General features: G+C 48.0%; 1 protein-coding gene across 1 annotated transcript in view; it reads right to left on the bottom strand.

Moving 5' to 3' along the window:
• Positions 1-8,669, bottom strand: part of LOC147733269 (sperm-specific sodium:proton exchanger-like) — a 7,973,824-nt gene extending 7,965,155 nt beyond the window's left edge. Inside the window, exon 1 of the mRNA XM_086956195.1 lies at positions 8,483-8,669. Within this exon, the coding sequence (XP_086812321.1) occupies positions 8,483-8,669 (187 nt within the window). The remainder of the gene's footprint in view (positions 1-8,482) is intronic.
• Positions 8,670-16,852: the final 8,183 nt, after the last annotated feature.

Genomic DNA, 16,852 nt, shown 5'->3' on the forward strand with positions numbered 1-16,852 from the left:
GTCCAAAAAGGAGATAGAGTCATGGTCAGTACTGATGGTAAAGGTAAGGCCCAAACAATTATTGTTCAGCCAGTGTAGGAATTGGCGTAGGCAATCGTCACTTCCAGTCCAAATGATGAAAATGTCATTGATATACCTACGCCAAAACCTAACTCCTGGTAAGAAGGGATTGGTGGGGTTGTTAATGACATTAGTCTCTATTTCATCCATAAACAGAATCGCCAGATTCGGAGCAAAAATTGCGCCCATGGCGGTCCCCTTGATCTGTTCATAGAAAATGCCATTGAAGAGGAAAAAATTCCTCGTAAGGCATATCTCCAGGAGTTGAAGGATGAACATGCTAGGTACGGCATGAGGCCGAGGCCGTGAATCCAAAATCTTTTTGATCACTAACAATGCTGTAGTCTGTGGAATATTAGTATAAAGGGACTCAATGTCCATGGTTACGAGTGTTTCAGTCACGGGATTGTATGGATGATGCTCGATCATGTTAATCATGTGCATTGAGTCCTTTATATAGCATTGTGTGGAAGGGACAAAGTCTTTAATAAAAAAGTCTGCGTAAGAACCCAAGGGTTCCAGGATGGATCCGCAGGCTGAAACAATGGGGCGGCCTGGCGGGGTTTTTTGGTCTTTATGTATTTTAGGTAACGTGTATATTACCGGAGTTCTCGGCGATTTTACATTCAGAAAAATATACTCTTTTTTTGATAGAAAACCGGCTTCAAGTCCCTCTTTCGTGATTTTTTGTATTAGACTCTGGATTTCTTTGGTAGGATTATGACTCAGTATTGCAAGAAAAAGCCGCATATGTTTCAGAAATAATGCGACAACTTGAGAATAAGGAACACTATAAAAGACTGAGTCATAATCCTACCAAAGAAATCCTGAGTCTAATAAAATCGCCGAGAACTCCGGTAATATACACGTTACCTAAAATACATAAAGACCAAAAAACCCCGCCAGGCCGCCCCATTGTTTCAGCCTGCGGATCCATCCTGGAACCCTTGGGTTCTTACGCAGACTTTTTTATTAAAGACTTTGTCCCTTCCACACAATGCTATATAAAGGACTCAATGCACATGATTAACATGATCGAGCATCATCCATACAATCCCGTGACTGAAACACTCGTAACCATGGACATTGAGTCCCTTTATACTAATATTCCACAGACTACAGCATTGTTAGTGATCAAAAAGATTTTGGATTCACGGCCTCGGCCTCATGCCGTACCTAGCATGTTCATCCTTCAACTCCTGGAGATATGCCTTACGAGGAATTTTTTCCTCTTCAATGGCATTTTCTATGAACAGATCAAGGGGACCGCCATGGGCGCAATTTTTGCTCCGAATCTGGCGATTCTGTTTATGGATGAAATAGAGACTAATGTCATTAACAACCCCACCAATCCCTTCTTACCAGGAGTTAGGTTTTGGCGTAGGTATATCGATGACATTTTCATCATTTGGACTGGAAGTGACGATTGCCTACGCCAATTCCTACACTGGCTGAACAATAATTGTTTGGGCCTTACCTTTACCATCAGTACTGACCATGACTCTATCTCCTTTTTGGACTTGTCCATTTACCACAGTGAAGGGTCCCTATTGACACGTCTCTACCGGAAGCCCACTGAGAAAAACACCCTTTTAGCCTACAACAGTAACCACCCGAGAGCATTACGCGACTCACTCCCATATTCGCAATTTTTGCGAATCAGGCGTAACTGCTCCTGTAAGGAGGATTACTTCCGAGAAGCTACCACTGTGGCAACCAAACTCAAAGATAGGGGGTATCCAAAGAAATTAGTCAAAAACGCCACCAAACGTGCATGGTATTGCCCCAGGGAAGTCTTACTTACACCAAAAGAAAAGACTACCTCTAAACGCATACCGTGCATATCCACTTTCTCACCCATCTCAAATCCACTAAGAAAAAGTATCCTCAAGCATTGGCCAATACTAAACACAGGTGCCCTCTCTATGGAAAAACCCGTATTTGCCTTTAAAAAGAGTAAAAACCTTAGGGATCACCTTGTAAGAGCTGCTCTACCTGCTCCTCTACCATCAACTACACTTGAAAATGTATGGGGTCTGTCCCCCATTGTTGGGCATGCAAAATGTGGCGGATGCAATAACTGTGATAGCACGATCGAAGGAAAAAGTTTTACCTTTAACAACATCACGATACAATGTCGTTCCTTCTCTAACTGCAACACTTGCAATGTTATTTACCTAATTTTGTGCCCCTGTCAGAAAGTGTATATAGGGCAGACCAGCCAAAAGGTAAAAATTCGCATTGGACAACACAGGAGCCGCATCAGGTGCGGCACCCCGAATGCACCATTGGTGGAACATTTTGCAGCTCAAAAACACTCTGATAATGAACTGAAATGGACTGTGTTGAAAGTACTGAGACTCCCTCCAAGAGGTGGAAATATGGGACAATTACTGAATAAAGAAGAACTGAAGTCCATCATACAGTTTAACTCCATCCAGGATGGCCTTAACAGAACCGAGGACTGGACGAGTCTAATATGAATTTTGTTCATTTATGATCCCTTCGAAACATGAGCATACAAAATAATTGTCTGTCCGTTAAAATGTAACATTCTTTGAAATGTCAGTTGGTTTGATACTGCTTGGTTTTTAATAGAACTGGCTCGAGACCGTGGGCACTGCGAACCATTTGGTGGCACCCTCACTAGTCCTTTTCACCCCATCGGTACCTCACCACTCTAAAATGGCGCCCACACCGGCACAACTCACTCTTGACTCGTTTAGTCACCACCATCGTCACGGGGCACGGCGGGCACCCTAGCCCTTATCTAATCCAAAAACTGATGACCCCAGGTCCGCATACCACGCATAAGTACCTTTATTGGTCACTCCGAACCTTTTGGTCGGATAATTCACCATTCCAATATGGCGACCGATACCGGCACCAGCTTGTAGCCCTTCTTCAATTTTTACTCCTGTCTCGAGGTAGCATATTAGGCGTCTTTGCATGCAGACGCTCATCATCCGGCCATCGCGCTGCTGTGACGGGACCCCATTGCGGCCCCTCTACGAGCAATTTAAGGTAAGCTTTGGAAAGATCCGCGGCTCCCTCATGGATTCAAATGAACCCGGGAATACTCGCGATATATTTCACGTGCGCCCTTGATTTTTTTATTTCAGGCTCGCATGGAAGAGGCCATTTCTATTGAGTGCCTCGCGTGGAACTGACCCCCGGTTACGGTAACCAATTGTCCACACTTTTCACCGAATCGCTACCATTTGCCCCTCACTCCAATTCTCAACCATTGTTTTCTTTCCACAGACGACACCCCCCTATAAACTGAAGTCCTGTATCGAGCCCACGCAAAACGCTAGGCTCACTCGGTAATGTGCGTTTTACCTACACTGCACCCACGTTGTCACCTTGGTATAATTGCTTTAATGTTAAACTTTGGATTACAATACCTTCTTTTTAGGTCATGAATAATTCGACCGCTGTTGGCCGGCCTTAATCCTTCGATTCCACTGATTCGTCAATCCGGTAATGGTGGTTTCTAATTATAATATGCCGTGTGTGTAATTTTTCTGTCACACACCGAATAATAACCATAACCAATCCTTTCAGGTATTACCAGTAATCGGAACTGATCGGAAGCTTGTCCATCCACGACTGGCCCATCCAGCCCGGCTCGTGGTAATTACCTCCCATGATTCACTCCCACCGCCACGATATTCCTTCACCCAAACACTATATTCCCCGCCACTTAGCACCACTGCCACATAAATGAACGCGGTATGCCTTGCTTGTTAGATCTTTTCTCCCGCATCCCAAACACGAGCAGATTGAGATCCGTGCCCTTTGGGAACACTCGACTGCATGTGCACACGTTGCATTTCGCATGAAAAAACGGTTGTTGACAAGCATTTTAGCTTTTTAGCACTCACTCTGTAAATATTTGATACAGAAAAATTTCTTCTTTTCTTTTTTCTTCCTGTTTATACCCTACAGGCTCACTTGACAACTCAGGCAAAATCAATTCTAGTCCTGAAGATGATCCCACTATATTATTGGAGATAGGGATCGAAACGTTCGTCGACTGTTTAGCAGTACTGCTCGCTATATGATCTTTAATTTTCCCGGCAGTTACTGTGGGTTTGTGCTTATTCAAGAACCTCTTGCATTGTATTATAAGCCACCCTGTTCTCCTTGTTTGCCTGTGAATTCTGTGTCCTTTTTCTTTTTGTATTGTCTCCCCTTGACTTGGTACAGGCTTGTGCCCAGTTATTTTGTGCGAAATGTTTTCGCTTTATGCTGATTATCTTCACTACTTTGAAAATAAACACATCGAGGTCCGCTGGACACTGAAGCAAAAAACACAGTCTTTATTTTTAGCCTGTGCAAATTAATCCTCTAAATATCATTAAAAACCTAGGACCTTTGTAATATAAAATTACCATATTAGGAAGCGCTAGGCCTCCCCTGTCAGACGGGAAATAAAGCTTTGCCAGAGCCACCCGACAGCGGGAACAGTTCCATTTTAATTCTTTTAGGACAGTTTCAAATTTCTGAAATATGCCCGGGGTTACGTAAAAGGGTAGATTTGTGAAGTGAAACAATAGTCTGGGGGGGACCACCATCTTCACCACAGCGATGCCGCCTGCAACTGATAATGGGAACTTGCGCCAGAAGGTCATTTGCGAATGTAGTGCCGTCATTGCTCTGCCTAAGTTTCCCTCCAGCAGGCCCTCCTGACTATGATATATGCGTACTCCAAGGTATCTGAACGTTAAAGGTCGCCAGGGTATACCTATGTCACCACATTGAAGTTGGCGGTATGGTTGTGTATGCCTGAAGAGATATTTGCAGGACTTACTCCAGTGTACTTTCAGTCCTGACAGATTAGCGAAGGTAGCCAGGGTGTTCATCAATGCTATTGGAAGGCATCGGAAATCCTTAAGAAATATCATGATGTCGTCAGCATACAATGATACTGCATGTATGCCATCTCCCAACGGGACGCCCCATTCAGCACCCTGCTGCCTAAGCAACTCAGCCAATGGCTCCATCGCCAAGGTGAACAATAGTGGGGAGAAGAGGCATCCCTGACAAGTTCCAGGACCAATCGGTATGGGTTCGGAGATATACGAGCCGGACTTCACTCTTGCCGTTGGTTGTGTGTATAGCAGCTGGATTAGACAGAGGAAGCCGCCACTCCAGGGAGTTAAATGCCTTTTCCATATCCAACACCAGACATCCCAAGTGCAGCCAGTTGAAGATGGAATAAGTGGCAACCCTAAAGAAGCGACGGATTTTCAGGGCAGGCCAGGACAGAGCCATCTTGGTCTGTGCCCACCAATGATGGCACCAATGAGGCCAGGCGGTCGGCCAGCACTATGGCGATTATTTTGTTGTACGTATTTAACAATGCTAATGGATAGTAAGACCCTGTATCGGTCTGAAGGACTGGGTTATTCTAAGGCCCAGCGGTGCCAGGGGACAACACCTGAAACCTTCGTGGGTAACCTGTTCCGGCGTACAAATGACAGAGACACAGGACACTTCCTTCGGCGTCAAAGATTTCGAGGTTTATTACTGCAGGGAACACAGAAGTCACGAGAAGTACATAGCATGTAGGTTCACGGAGCCTGATTCGAATTGCTACTGTAGGTCGCTCCTTTTATACACATTTCTCTCATAGGTTAACATGGTACACAAAGGTTTACAACTTGGTTCCCATCGTAATCACCAGAAGGGGTTGCTTTGATGCCTTCAGGGCCCGGAACATAAGTACGGAAACATTTGGTGGTTCCCAACTGTAAAAACCCATCTTCCCACCATTAGTACATTCCAATTGGCAGTAAACAGATCGAAGAAGGAACAGAGACAGGTGCAGAGGAAGGCAGAAACAGTGGGGAGATCGGAAAGGGTGTAAAAGGGGTGGTATCGGGAAACACGAACTGCAGTCATCAAAGGGACGTGCCTAATGAGATGCACGACTAAGACAATAGACCGGCACGGCAAGATGAGCCTCGAGCAGGGCCATCTGCCTTACAGTGTCATCCCCCTCATCATAAAGACACTTTCAAAGGAAACGTGTCTTCCGCAAAAGTCTTGGGAATCCCAGGGTCGCGAAGCGGACAGCGTCCGTTCGCTGGCTACTTGAGGGCAAGAAACAAAATGGATGCCGTATCTAAGATGGAACCCGTGGGTACAGAAACAAATGAACGGTTTAGGCTAGCACAGCGAAACTGCGTACACCCACTAAGCTCGTCATTTGCTGTTCATAGATACCAGACTCGACCATATTCGTGCGAGTCAAAAACACCACTTACGATCGTTACGGAACCTCAGGTCAAGTCTTTATCTGGCATCGCCTGAATTATTTTATGGCATTCAATGAATTGTTTAAAAATCCATGTCAGATCGATTGTAAGTTGAGACAGTCCTCCGACATTATGCCTGTAACTGTTCTCCTGTCGCACTGTTTAATTAATTGAGCTGTTCATCTTTTTGCAACACCTCGTCTCTTGTTTTTTAAAGGTATTTCATGTTCAAGAAAAACATGTGCCCTGTCACCTACCATTACACACAGCCTTGCTGCGCAATCAACTCATAGCTTCACTTCCACTTATCAGAGCTGTGAGGGTATGTAAGTATGAGATGATAGCACCTTTTGAGAATTAGGGAGAACAACTTCTGAGGAATAACAGCCTTCCAAAAAGGAAAATGATTTTACTTTTGGGGGGTATTATAATCCAAAATATGAATCGCAATTGACAGGTACTGACAGGTACCGGCCTTTTTTACACAAAAGTAGAAAGACATTTATAATTATGTTACAGGTTTACCTTTGCAGCTACACAATGAATTAATCTATAACATGATATGAAACAATGCTGTAACCAAATGAGGCTGATTTGCACATAAATTGTGGTGAATATTTGTTGCAGGCCAGTATTGTCAGCCATATGCGCCTTGTTCCATTCTTTGCACATGTGGTAGATTTCAAAGTCACCTTCGAGTCCCTCATTGTCATTCTCTTCTCAGCTCCCACTCTCACTCTGATGGACATGCTGACAACAATGATGAGGAATTACACAACAGGAAGGGGGGGGAGCATGCTCCAGCAAGCAATATCTTTAACGTTGATGTCTATCAGCTACTTCTAATCCAACTGTGCCTCACATAGCTGTTGAGGAGAGCCTGATGTGGGCAGCAGTCAACTTAAAACTCTCTAGCACCCACATTTAAGATCCCCAACGCCAGATGATTGAATTTGCACCAGTGATATTTGTTGTTTAAGGATTTTTTGTTTGCAAGCTGTGCCCAGACCTCTTGCAGAAGAAACAGAACTAACAGATCAAGCCCATAGGAGTGCTGACAGCTGCCAACTGACAATGACAGTTACCTCCTATGACTGAACAGCAATAGAGGTTTGGGGACCTTGTAAAAAGGAGAGCACAGAACAAGTAACTTTAATGTTATGTTATGAATACGTAGTAGTAGAACACTCACTCCAACAGGAGTATCCCGGTGCTAAAAGCAGAGGGCAGAGTCATGTTTTAAAAGGCTACTTTAGTGAGTGGCACAATGAGTGCGGCAGCTCACTAGTAGCATTTAATGTACAGACCCTGGGTACATGTAGTACTTAAAATTACAAGTACCAATCAAAGGCTAATTGTATCCTGTTTTGGGCAGAGAGCATAAACCCTTTACCACTGGTAAGCAGGGAAAAAATGCTCATATTAGTATTGCCAACAAAATGGGGTACAGGAACAGAAGGCAAAAAGCTGTGGTTGACCCTGCAAAAAGTGCCAGGTCCAATAATAGGAAACAATAGCTCCCCAGAGGTGACTTGGGATACTCCCAGGGGTAGATTTGACAAAGATTCTACGTCAGAGCAAAGTGACGCAAAGTCTGGGTAGGGTATTTACTTTCCGGGGCAAAACCTGCCTGGTACTTAACCAGTCTAGCTTGCATTTTACGTAAATTTTATGTTCACACCAGTAAAATTACATATATATATATATATATGGTATATATATATATATATATATATATATACATATATACATATATATATACATATATACATATATATATACATATATACATATATATATACATATATACATATATATATGTGAAAAAAACAGTAAAATCCATGGCTTTTTACTTTTTTTAATAGGAACTTCTACATGCAAGCTCGCAGAAAAATTCATTAAATAGAGACTTATGTTAAAAATAATTATTGGGATTTTACACAAATTTGTATTTGACTCTTGTCCCTTGCAGAATAGTTAAACATAAACAAATGGCAATCTTAATACGACAAAATGCTGGTTGGTAGGCATCAAACTTAAGACGGGCACACTTGCCGAGTAACTTCAATGGCACCAATTATTCTACAAAACAAACATCATGTTCTAAAACCATAAAATATACTATAAACTGAGGAATATTGTGTTAGCATTCTTACCTGCCACCATGTAGGTCATAAATATGAAGAGGAGAAGAGCGGACATAGCATTTGACAGGATGTGTTCAGTAAAACCGTGATTTTCATCGTGAGTGACGTTTTCATTTTCGGCGTCAGAATCAAGGAGAGGGGCATAGTAGTCATAGGCCGTGGTGCTTTCTATGGCCTCGCCGTTTTTCGTGGCCATGCCCACAGCGTCTCTTACAACAGGGTGCGCGGACAATCGATTTTAAATACGGTGACAGCCCCCCTTCAGCGTGAAAGCCGTTTGAACGAGTGCTTTCAAAACTGATAGCTCGTTTTAGTCTGTCAGCAGGCTAAATCCGAACCCACACATCATCGACTGCCCGCCAGGATTTAAAATTCCGGAAAGAAGCGTAAGATTAACTACTTTCCGCGGTGGGTTCTAGTGATGGCGGTATAGGGGCGGGGTCAATGTTTTCCGGAAGAATTGATGTAATATTTACCCTTCGTTCAGCTGTGCTGTGAGGTTAGCTTTAGTCTAAGCACGATTTCTGAAGGCAATGACGAAAAGGGCGCCAAATGGAGTGACATCACAGGAAGTGGCATCAAAGGAAGTGATATCCCATCTTGGGCACTTCCATGACTTAACTGGGAATGTGCGTATTTTACTGCAAAACGTCTATAGTTAAAGCTTACTTATCTAAAACATTTGTTTGACTATTATGAAGTAACATGCTATGTGCTCTTTGGCGTTATCATGTATATTTCGAACGTGTTAAATTAGTATCGGTTGACCTGGAATCACCGGCGTAGCTACGGGGGGCGCGGTCCGCCCCAGGCGGCACTATTTTGAGGGTGGCCGCGCGGTACTGGCCCGTTGAGGCACGCTTTATAATTTATTTCGGGACACTCACTGACACTACTATCAGTCAGTGTACCCAAATAAATTATAAAGGCTGCCTCAATGGACCAGTACCGCGCGGCTGCCGTTTGAAGTGTAAGCGCTGCGCAGCCGGTGGATTGGCATTCACGTGACATGGAGAGGTCAAGTGAATTAGCCTAACAGTGCGCGAAGGCAGGGCAAGCGGCAGTTACGTTTTATTACGTTGCTCAGTGTTTGCAGTGCTCATGCCCTGAAGGGATCCCAGCGGAGGAGGCTCTGAAACCTTTCCAGTGTGGGCTCTGCTAGTCCTGGAGCAAATGTTAATTGTGCTGGGGTAATTCATGGAAAATGACGTGAAATAACTGAGATTGCCTTGTTTTATAATTTAGCTGAGACATTTTAACAGAAGATGTAGCTTTCTGGTCAGGCGCTCAACACCCATTGGGCTATTCGGGCTTCAGCCCCCTCCCCCCCTCGCCTCCTCTGCCCGGGCTAAGATGACATGCACTGAAATGATTCACTAACGCTGCGCATCTGATCCAAGAATGTGACTTTTTTAATGCTTTCTGAGAGGTCCAGCAGCCCGAGCCAGACAGCCAGCCTCTGCACAGTTTCAGCGAGTGAACCCCCCCCCGCTGCACCTGTCGGGCCCTCCTTGCTGGTTGCGCAGCGCCATCGCAGCTGCGCGCAATAACGGGGCCCGGGACACACCTTATGCTCTCCGCGTGGTCCGAGACCACGCCTCCTTTATTTATGGATCGCGCGGGCGTGACGTATCACGTCCGCGCTAGCGCATGGCTGCGAGCGCAACAACTAGACTGCATGCCTGCAGTCTCCAAACATTACACTCCTTTCAACCTTTATTAAAACAAAAACCACAACAGATAATCTTTTAAAAGTCACTACGCTTCATCTGGATAGGGAAAAACCAAAAGTGGCCGGCAGGCCCTTTACCAGTCTGGTGATCATGCGTCTCAGTCTCAGCCTACTGCGAAGAGGGGGCTGGGTTTCTTCTCAGCCCATAGCCTGCGGCCTCTCCTCGAAACAGAACCCTCAGTGGAATGTCCTGTCGGGCTAGGGTTGGCGACAGCCCATCCCCGGATGGGTGGGGGCTAACAGCACTGGACCTCTCAGAAGCCGGTGAGTTCACCGCCGATCGGTCTGCGGTGCTTCCGTGCTCACTCTCCGGGGTACGGGTGTTGCATGCTGTTGGGCTTGGCATCGCTCTGTCCGGTTCCTGACTGGATTGATCTTCGGATGGAACGGATGCTCGCTTGAAGAAGGATACATTGCGTGTGACGGTTTCTCCGTCGCGTTGGGCGGTTACCATCTTGCCAGACCGGCGTGTGACTGATCAGGGTCTGGGTTCAAATGGGAGCCTGAACTTGCTCCCTGGGTATCTGTCTCTCACATAGACCTGATCTCTTTCCCAGATGGATGATTCCTTGGCTCGGCGTCTGAAGCTGGCGTAGTCATTTGAGCGCTTCCTGCTGAGCAGGCTTCGGTTGGGGTCCAGGTATGATGATGGGGTATAGTGTCTCTGACTATTCTACCCATCGCCGATGGCCCCGAAGCGGCTGTGGTTGTGCGATGGGGCCCGAGCCGGTATTCCCTCAGGAACGTGTATATAGCTCTCTCCAGCGGTGCTTCTTCAGCGTGGGCGATCCGAATGACCTTGTTGAGGGTCCGCATAAACCTCTCTACCTCTCCGTTAGCTTGAGGCCATCTGGGGGTCACCTTCCGGTGCTGGATTCCCAATTCCTGGAGGTAGTCGGCGAACTCTTGACCTTGGAAGGGCGGTCCGTTGTCGGTCTTAACCTGTTCAAAAATGCCGTGGGTGGCAATGATTTTTTCAATCTTTGCAATTACTTCTTTGGCAGCCAGTGAGGTTATTATTTCCACTTTGGGATATTTGGTAAGATCGTCGATGACAACGAGCATGTAGCGGCCATCCGGGAGGTGTCCAAAATCAGCACTCACTCGTTCCCAGGGTTTTTCCGGGTTCTCTTCGGTGATTACCGGGGGTGGTGATTCGGGTGGTCCTGCGGCTTGGCACCAGCGGCAACCCTTGACTATCTGCTCAACTCTTGTATCCATTTCTGGAAACCACACCTTTGCCCTGAGTCTACTTTTTGTCTTCACTATTCCCTGGCGGCCACGGTGAGCTAGTTCAATTTCTTGTTGGGTCAGACTTGTTGGCATCACGATTCGCGGTCCTCTGAGGAGGCATCCTTGGCTGTCCACTGACAGTTCATCCTTTATCTTGAGGATGGTTTCTAGGGCCCGCTTTGCTTCGGGTGTCCTCTTGCTTAGTGACGCTTGAAGTGTCTTCCAGTCGTTTTGTCGCAGGGCGTTTGCTACTAGCTGGAGAACCTCATCACCGCGAGTCGCCTCTACGATCATGTCGATGCCCATGGGTAGTGGTCGTGATCGCTCTAGGATTATTCTCACGTATTCTTCTGTTTCTTCTGCATCTTCTTTCTTCTGGTTAGTCGCCGCCCTGGAATGCCTGGAGAGGTAGTCAGCCGGGTTTGTTGCACCGGGCTTGAATTCCAGCTTGTAATCATACTCTTGAAGCTGAAGGATCCACTTCTCAATTTTGGGTGGAGGTTTGGATACTGATCCTCTGAACAGTGGAAGTAGAGGCTTATGATCGGTGGAGACAGTGAAGGGATGTCCATAGACGTACACGTGGAAGTGCCTGCAGGCCCTGTGGATTGCGATCGCCTCCCTCTCGATCTGAGAGTAGCGTTGTTCGGTTTCAGTCAGCGACCAGCTTGCGTAGGCTATGGGTGCCCAGTCATCCCCACCTTTGCTCTGTGTTAGCACCGCTCCTAATCCGTACGGGCTGGCGTCCACAGCTATATTGGTTGCTTTGGCAGGGTCGAAATAGGATAGGGTCGTGTTAGCTGACAAAGCCGCCTTGGTGTTCTGAAATGCTAGCTCCTGCTCTTCTCCCCACTGCCAGGGGGTAGTGGACTTGGTGAGCTCCCGTAGTGGTCTCGTGAGGTTGGACAGGTCTGGGATGAACCGCCTGCAGAAATTCACCATCCCGAGGAAACTTCGAACCTCCGACGTGTTGGTCGGCGCTGGGGCTGCTTGCACGTCTCTCACTTTTTCCGGGTCGGGGGCTACTCCTTTGTCGGAGAAGGTGTATCCGAAGAAGATGATTTTGTTCTGTAGGAATTTACATTTTCCCGATGCAGCATAAGGCCTGACTCCTTAATCCTTTGCAACACGCTTCTGAACCTCTGGTGATGTTCCTCCACAGTGTTAGCGTATATCAGCAGATCGTCGCTTCAGGACACCTGTGAGCCCGCTCAGGGCTTCCCGAATCGTGTTTTGGAAGACTTCTGCGGCACTTGATATTCCGAAATTGAGTCGCCGATAGCGCCGGAGTCCTACGCGAGTGGAGAAAGTGGTAATGTATCGGGAGTCCGGGTGTAGGAATAGCTGATGATACCCTGATCTTAGGTCCATTTTGGAGAACCACTTCGCTCCATTTAGCTCTCCCAGGATATCGTCTATTGTGGGTGTTAAGTGTCGCTCCCTCTTCACTGCTGCATTGGGCAGGCGCATGTCGACACAGATGCGGACCTGCCCTGGCTGTTTTGGTTTTCGCGCTACCACAATCGGCGACACCCATGGGGTGGGCCCGCTGACTTTCTCTATTATGCCTTGTTTCTCGAGGGTCTCCAGTTCTTGTTCCACCTTTTTCCTTAGGTGGAATGCTATTCGTCGATGCCGGAGGGCTACAGGCTGAATGGACCGATCGATGTGTAGTGATACTTCTTTTCCTCAGAGACATCCAATACCCTGGAAGGTGTCTTCAAATTCTTTGAGTATCGTGTCCAGTTCTTCCTCCAACACCGCCATCGCGAAGGAAATCAGGCGGAGCTCTTCGGCTGTTTGGCCGCTGAGCAGCATCCCACAGCCTTCTTTGGTGACATAGATGGTTGACGGTGTCTTCTTGTCTTGGTGCTGTATCTCCGCGTAGAAGCACCAAATTAACGGTATTGGTGTCTATTGTCCATAGGCAAAACTCTGATCTTGGCTGCCTTCAGCGCTGGTTTTTCTCGCAACTGGTTGTAGACGTTTGCCGCCATGAGTTCGATCGAGGCTCCTGTGTCAATCGTTGCTCTCACCTCTTGGTGCTGTATCATTATTCTGCACTTCGGGAGCCGCCGTTTCTTCCTTTGCGGCTGGTCTATGGCAAACACATAGTGGACCGGATAGCTGTTAGCGTCGTCGTCCATGTCTTCACTCTCAGGGTCCTTCCTTACGGCATGGGCGGCTTCGGGCTTTTGCTTGGATGATCTGCACACTGATGCGAAATGGTTCATGCGTCTGCATGACCCACATTTTCTCCCGCGCGCTGGGCAGTCTTGTGCCCTGTGTGGCGTGACCCCACAGTATCTGCATTCTTTTCGACGTTCTGGTGGTCTTCCTCTCCCGAAGGGGCGTTGCTTTGGCCGTACGACATTGATTTGCTCGGCCACATTGACTTGCTCCTTCTTGACCGGTCTGTGGAGCGCTGCTTCCATGTGCGACGCCCTCGCCTAGAATAGCTCTTTAGAACGGCCGAGCTTTAAAATGTCCGCTAATGGTTTGCCATCCTCTTGGAGGATCTTCACCCTCAGGTTGGAGGAGTAGCAGCCTTCAATGATCTGGCCGCGAATTTCTTCTTGCTCGTCGCGGAAGACGCATGTGCTCGCCAGTTCCTTCAGACGACCATGGAATGCGTCGAGGGATTCTTCCGCTTCCTGTCGCGCCTGCCTGAAGATGAAACGCTCATAGTCCTTACTGGCCATTGGCTCAAAATGTGCATTGAGTGCGTTGAGAAGCATGACATAGGTATGAGGGGTGGCTTCCACCAGGGTCTTATAAATCCGATGAATGTCTTTCCCTCCAAGATGTAGAAGAAGCGCCCTACGCCTTTCTCTCGCCGTACCAGCACCCTCAGAGTAAAACTGCAGCCTCTCTGTCCAGTCCTTCCACCTAGGGGCCAGGGACGCAGGAGTTCCGCCGACAACGAACGGTTCGATGAGCGGAATGGTCGCCATGGTGGAGAGAGTTGGCCACCCGACGTTGTGGGCATGCAGGGGTGGGCAATGCAGGCCTAGTGCTCCTTCCTGGTCAGGCTGCCAATCGGGTCGTCGGGGGAACGCTGTGGTCTGCCACTGCCTGTGGAGCCTGTGTTCTTCGCCTCAGGGGGGTGCACCTTCACGCTCCGATGGAGTTGCTGGGAGTGAGTAGGCCCAAAACGCGTAGGATCGCGCCAGTACCTGGTTCACTGAGTCTGGGCACTGTGGGGCCTTCGTCCAGCCATGAGCTCGCCGCCGCAGGGTCCGCCTGTGAGGCCTTCTGGCACGCGCCACCACTACCACGTGGGGCAGACAGTCTTCTGCCGAGTAGCGGCGTGCGGGGCTCGCAAGGGCAGTGAGCTCCGAACATTCGGCAACGGAGCAGGTTAAGTAGTGCTTCGGGGCACTTCATGGGCTAGTCTAGCCCTCGTCGCCATTGTCGGGGCCTCCTAGCTGGTTGCGCAGCGCCATCGAAGCTGCGCGCAATAACGGGACCCGGGACACACCTTATGCTCCCAGCGTGGTCAGGACTAACTCCGGAACCACACCTCCTTTATTTATGGATCGCGCGGGCGTGACGTATCACGTCCGCGCTAGCGCACTGCTGCGTGCGCAACAACTAGACTCCAAGCCTGCAGTCTCCAAACATTACAGCTCCCACCTCTTGTTTTCCTTTCGAGTGGCACTGAGGTGAAATCCTTGCCTGAAGGCAGGGATTTCACCTAAGCACTTGATGTATTGTGAGCACGGGGTGTGAAGTGCACAGCAGGGGGAAAGGGCTGGCCAGTACATGTGACACCATTCCTTTGTAAAGGAATTTCTGCTGGCATCATAGCCCGGGGTGTGCTGTTTGTGCACTTGTATAGATGTGTATTCCATACAAGTGCACAGACAGCAAACCCTGGGCTATGACACCAGCAGAAATTAATTTACAATGGAAAAGCGTCACCTGAACTGCCATCCCTTTGCCCCTGCTGTCTGTGCACATGGATGGAATTCACATCCACTGCACTGCTCACTAGATGAATGGTGAACAGGGCCATGGATCTTTCTATTTTTGCATCCAAGGGCACCCACAAAGAAGCAGAGGAGGCCCAGGCAAGGAGAAACCAGGAAACTTTTGACCCACACCTATTTACTCTGTGAGACCTTCGGGAGGGGCTGGATGCCAGGACGCAGTGCTGCTGATCAGCCAGACTCCACCGTATAGTATCAGAAGAGCAGGCAGCAGTTTTGTATGTAAGTTCCAGTAACTTTAATGCATTTTTCAGCTCAGCATTACCTACTGCCTGCATATCTAGGTTACTGTGAATGTTGGTTTTGACTTACATACATGGAAACCTCAAAGAGGACAGTCACCTCCGAATATGCAAATTTAGTGTTCATTTTTTGGGGTGCTAGTGGGTAACTTTAGGGTTCAGGGTGGGTGTGGGTTTTAGTGTGCCAGGGAGTCATTTTAGGGTTCAGGGTCGGTTACGAATTGGGGTGCCAGGGGGTCATTTTAGGGTTCTGAGTGGGTATGGGTTTTGGGGTTCCAGGGGTGTAATTTTAGATATCATGGCAGGTATGGGTTTTGGGGTACCAGGGGTCATTTCAGGGTTCAGAGTGGGTGTGGGATTTGGGGTGTCAGGGGGGCAATTTTAGGGTTCAGGGTGGGTATGGGTTTTGGGGTGCGAGGGGGTAATTCTAGGGTTCAGCGTGGGTATGTGTTTTGGTGTGCCAGGGGTAATTTTAGGGTTCAGGGCAGGTGTGGGTTTTGTGGTGTCAGGGGGCAATTTTAGTGTTCAGGGTGGGTATGGGTTATGGGGTGCCAGCGGGAATTTATGGTTCAGGGTGGGTATGGGTTACGGGGTGCCAGAGGGGAAATGATGGTTCAGCATTGGTATGGGTTTTGGGGTGCCAGGGGTAATTTTAAGGTTCAGGGTGGGTATGGGTTTTGGGGTGCCACAGGGTAAATTTTAGGGTTCAGCGTGGGTATGTGTTTGGTGTGCCAGGGGTAATTTTAGGGTTCAGGGCAGGTGTGGGGTTTGGGGTGTCAGGGGGCAATTTTAGGGTTCTGGGTGGGTATGGGATTTGGGGTGCCAGGGGGTAACTTTAGGGTTCAGGGAAATAATGAGTTTTGGGGTGCCATGGGGTTAATTTTAGGGTTCAGGGTGGGTATGTGTTTTGGTGAGCTAGGGGTAATTTTAGGGTTCGGGGCAGATGTGGGTTTTGGGGTGTCAGGGGCAATTTTATGGTTCAGGGTGGGTATGGGTTATGGGGTGCCAGGGGGGAATTTATGGTTCAGGGTGGGTATGGGTTATGGGGTGCCAGGGGGGAATTTATGGTTCCGGTTGGGTATGGGTTATGGGGTGCCGGGAGGAATTTATGGTTCAGCATGGGTATGGGTTTTGGAGTGCCAGGGGTCATTTTAAGGTTCAGGGTGGGAGTGGGTTTTGG

Source organism: Lissotriton vulgaris, chromosome 2_1 (assembly GCF_964263255.1).
Source record: "Lissotriton vulgaris chromosome 2_1, aLisVul1.2, whole genome shotgun sequence".
Taxonomy (NCBI): domain Eukaryota; kingdom Metazoa; phylum Chordata; class Amphibia; order Caudata; family Salamandridae; genus Lissotriton; species Lissotriton vulgaris.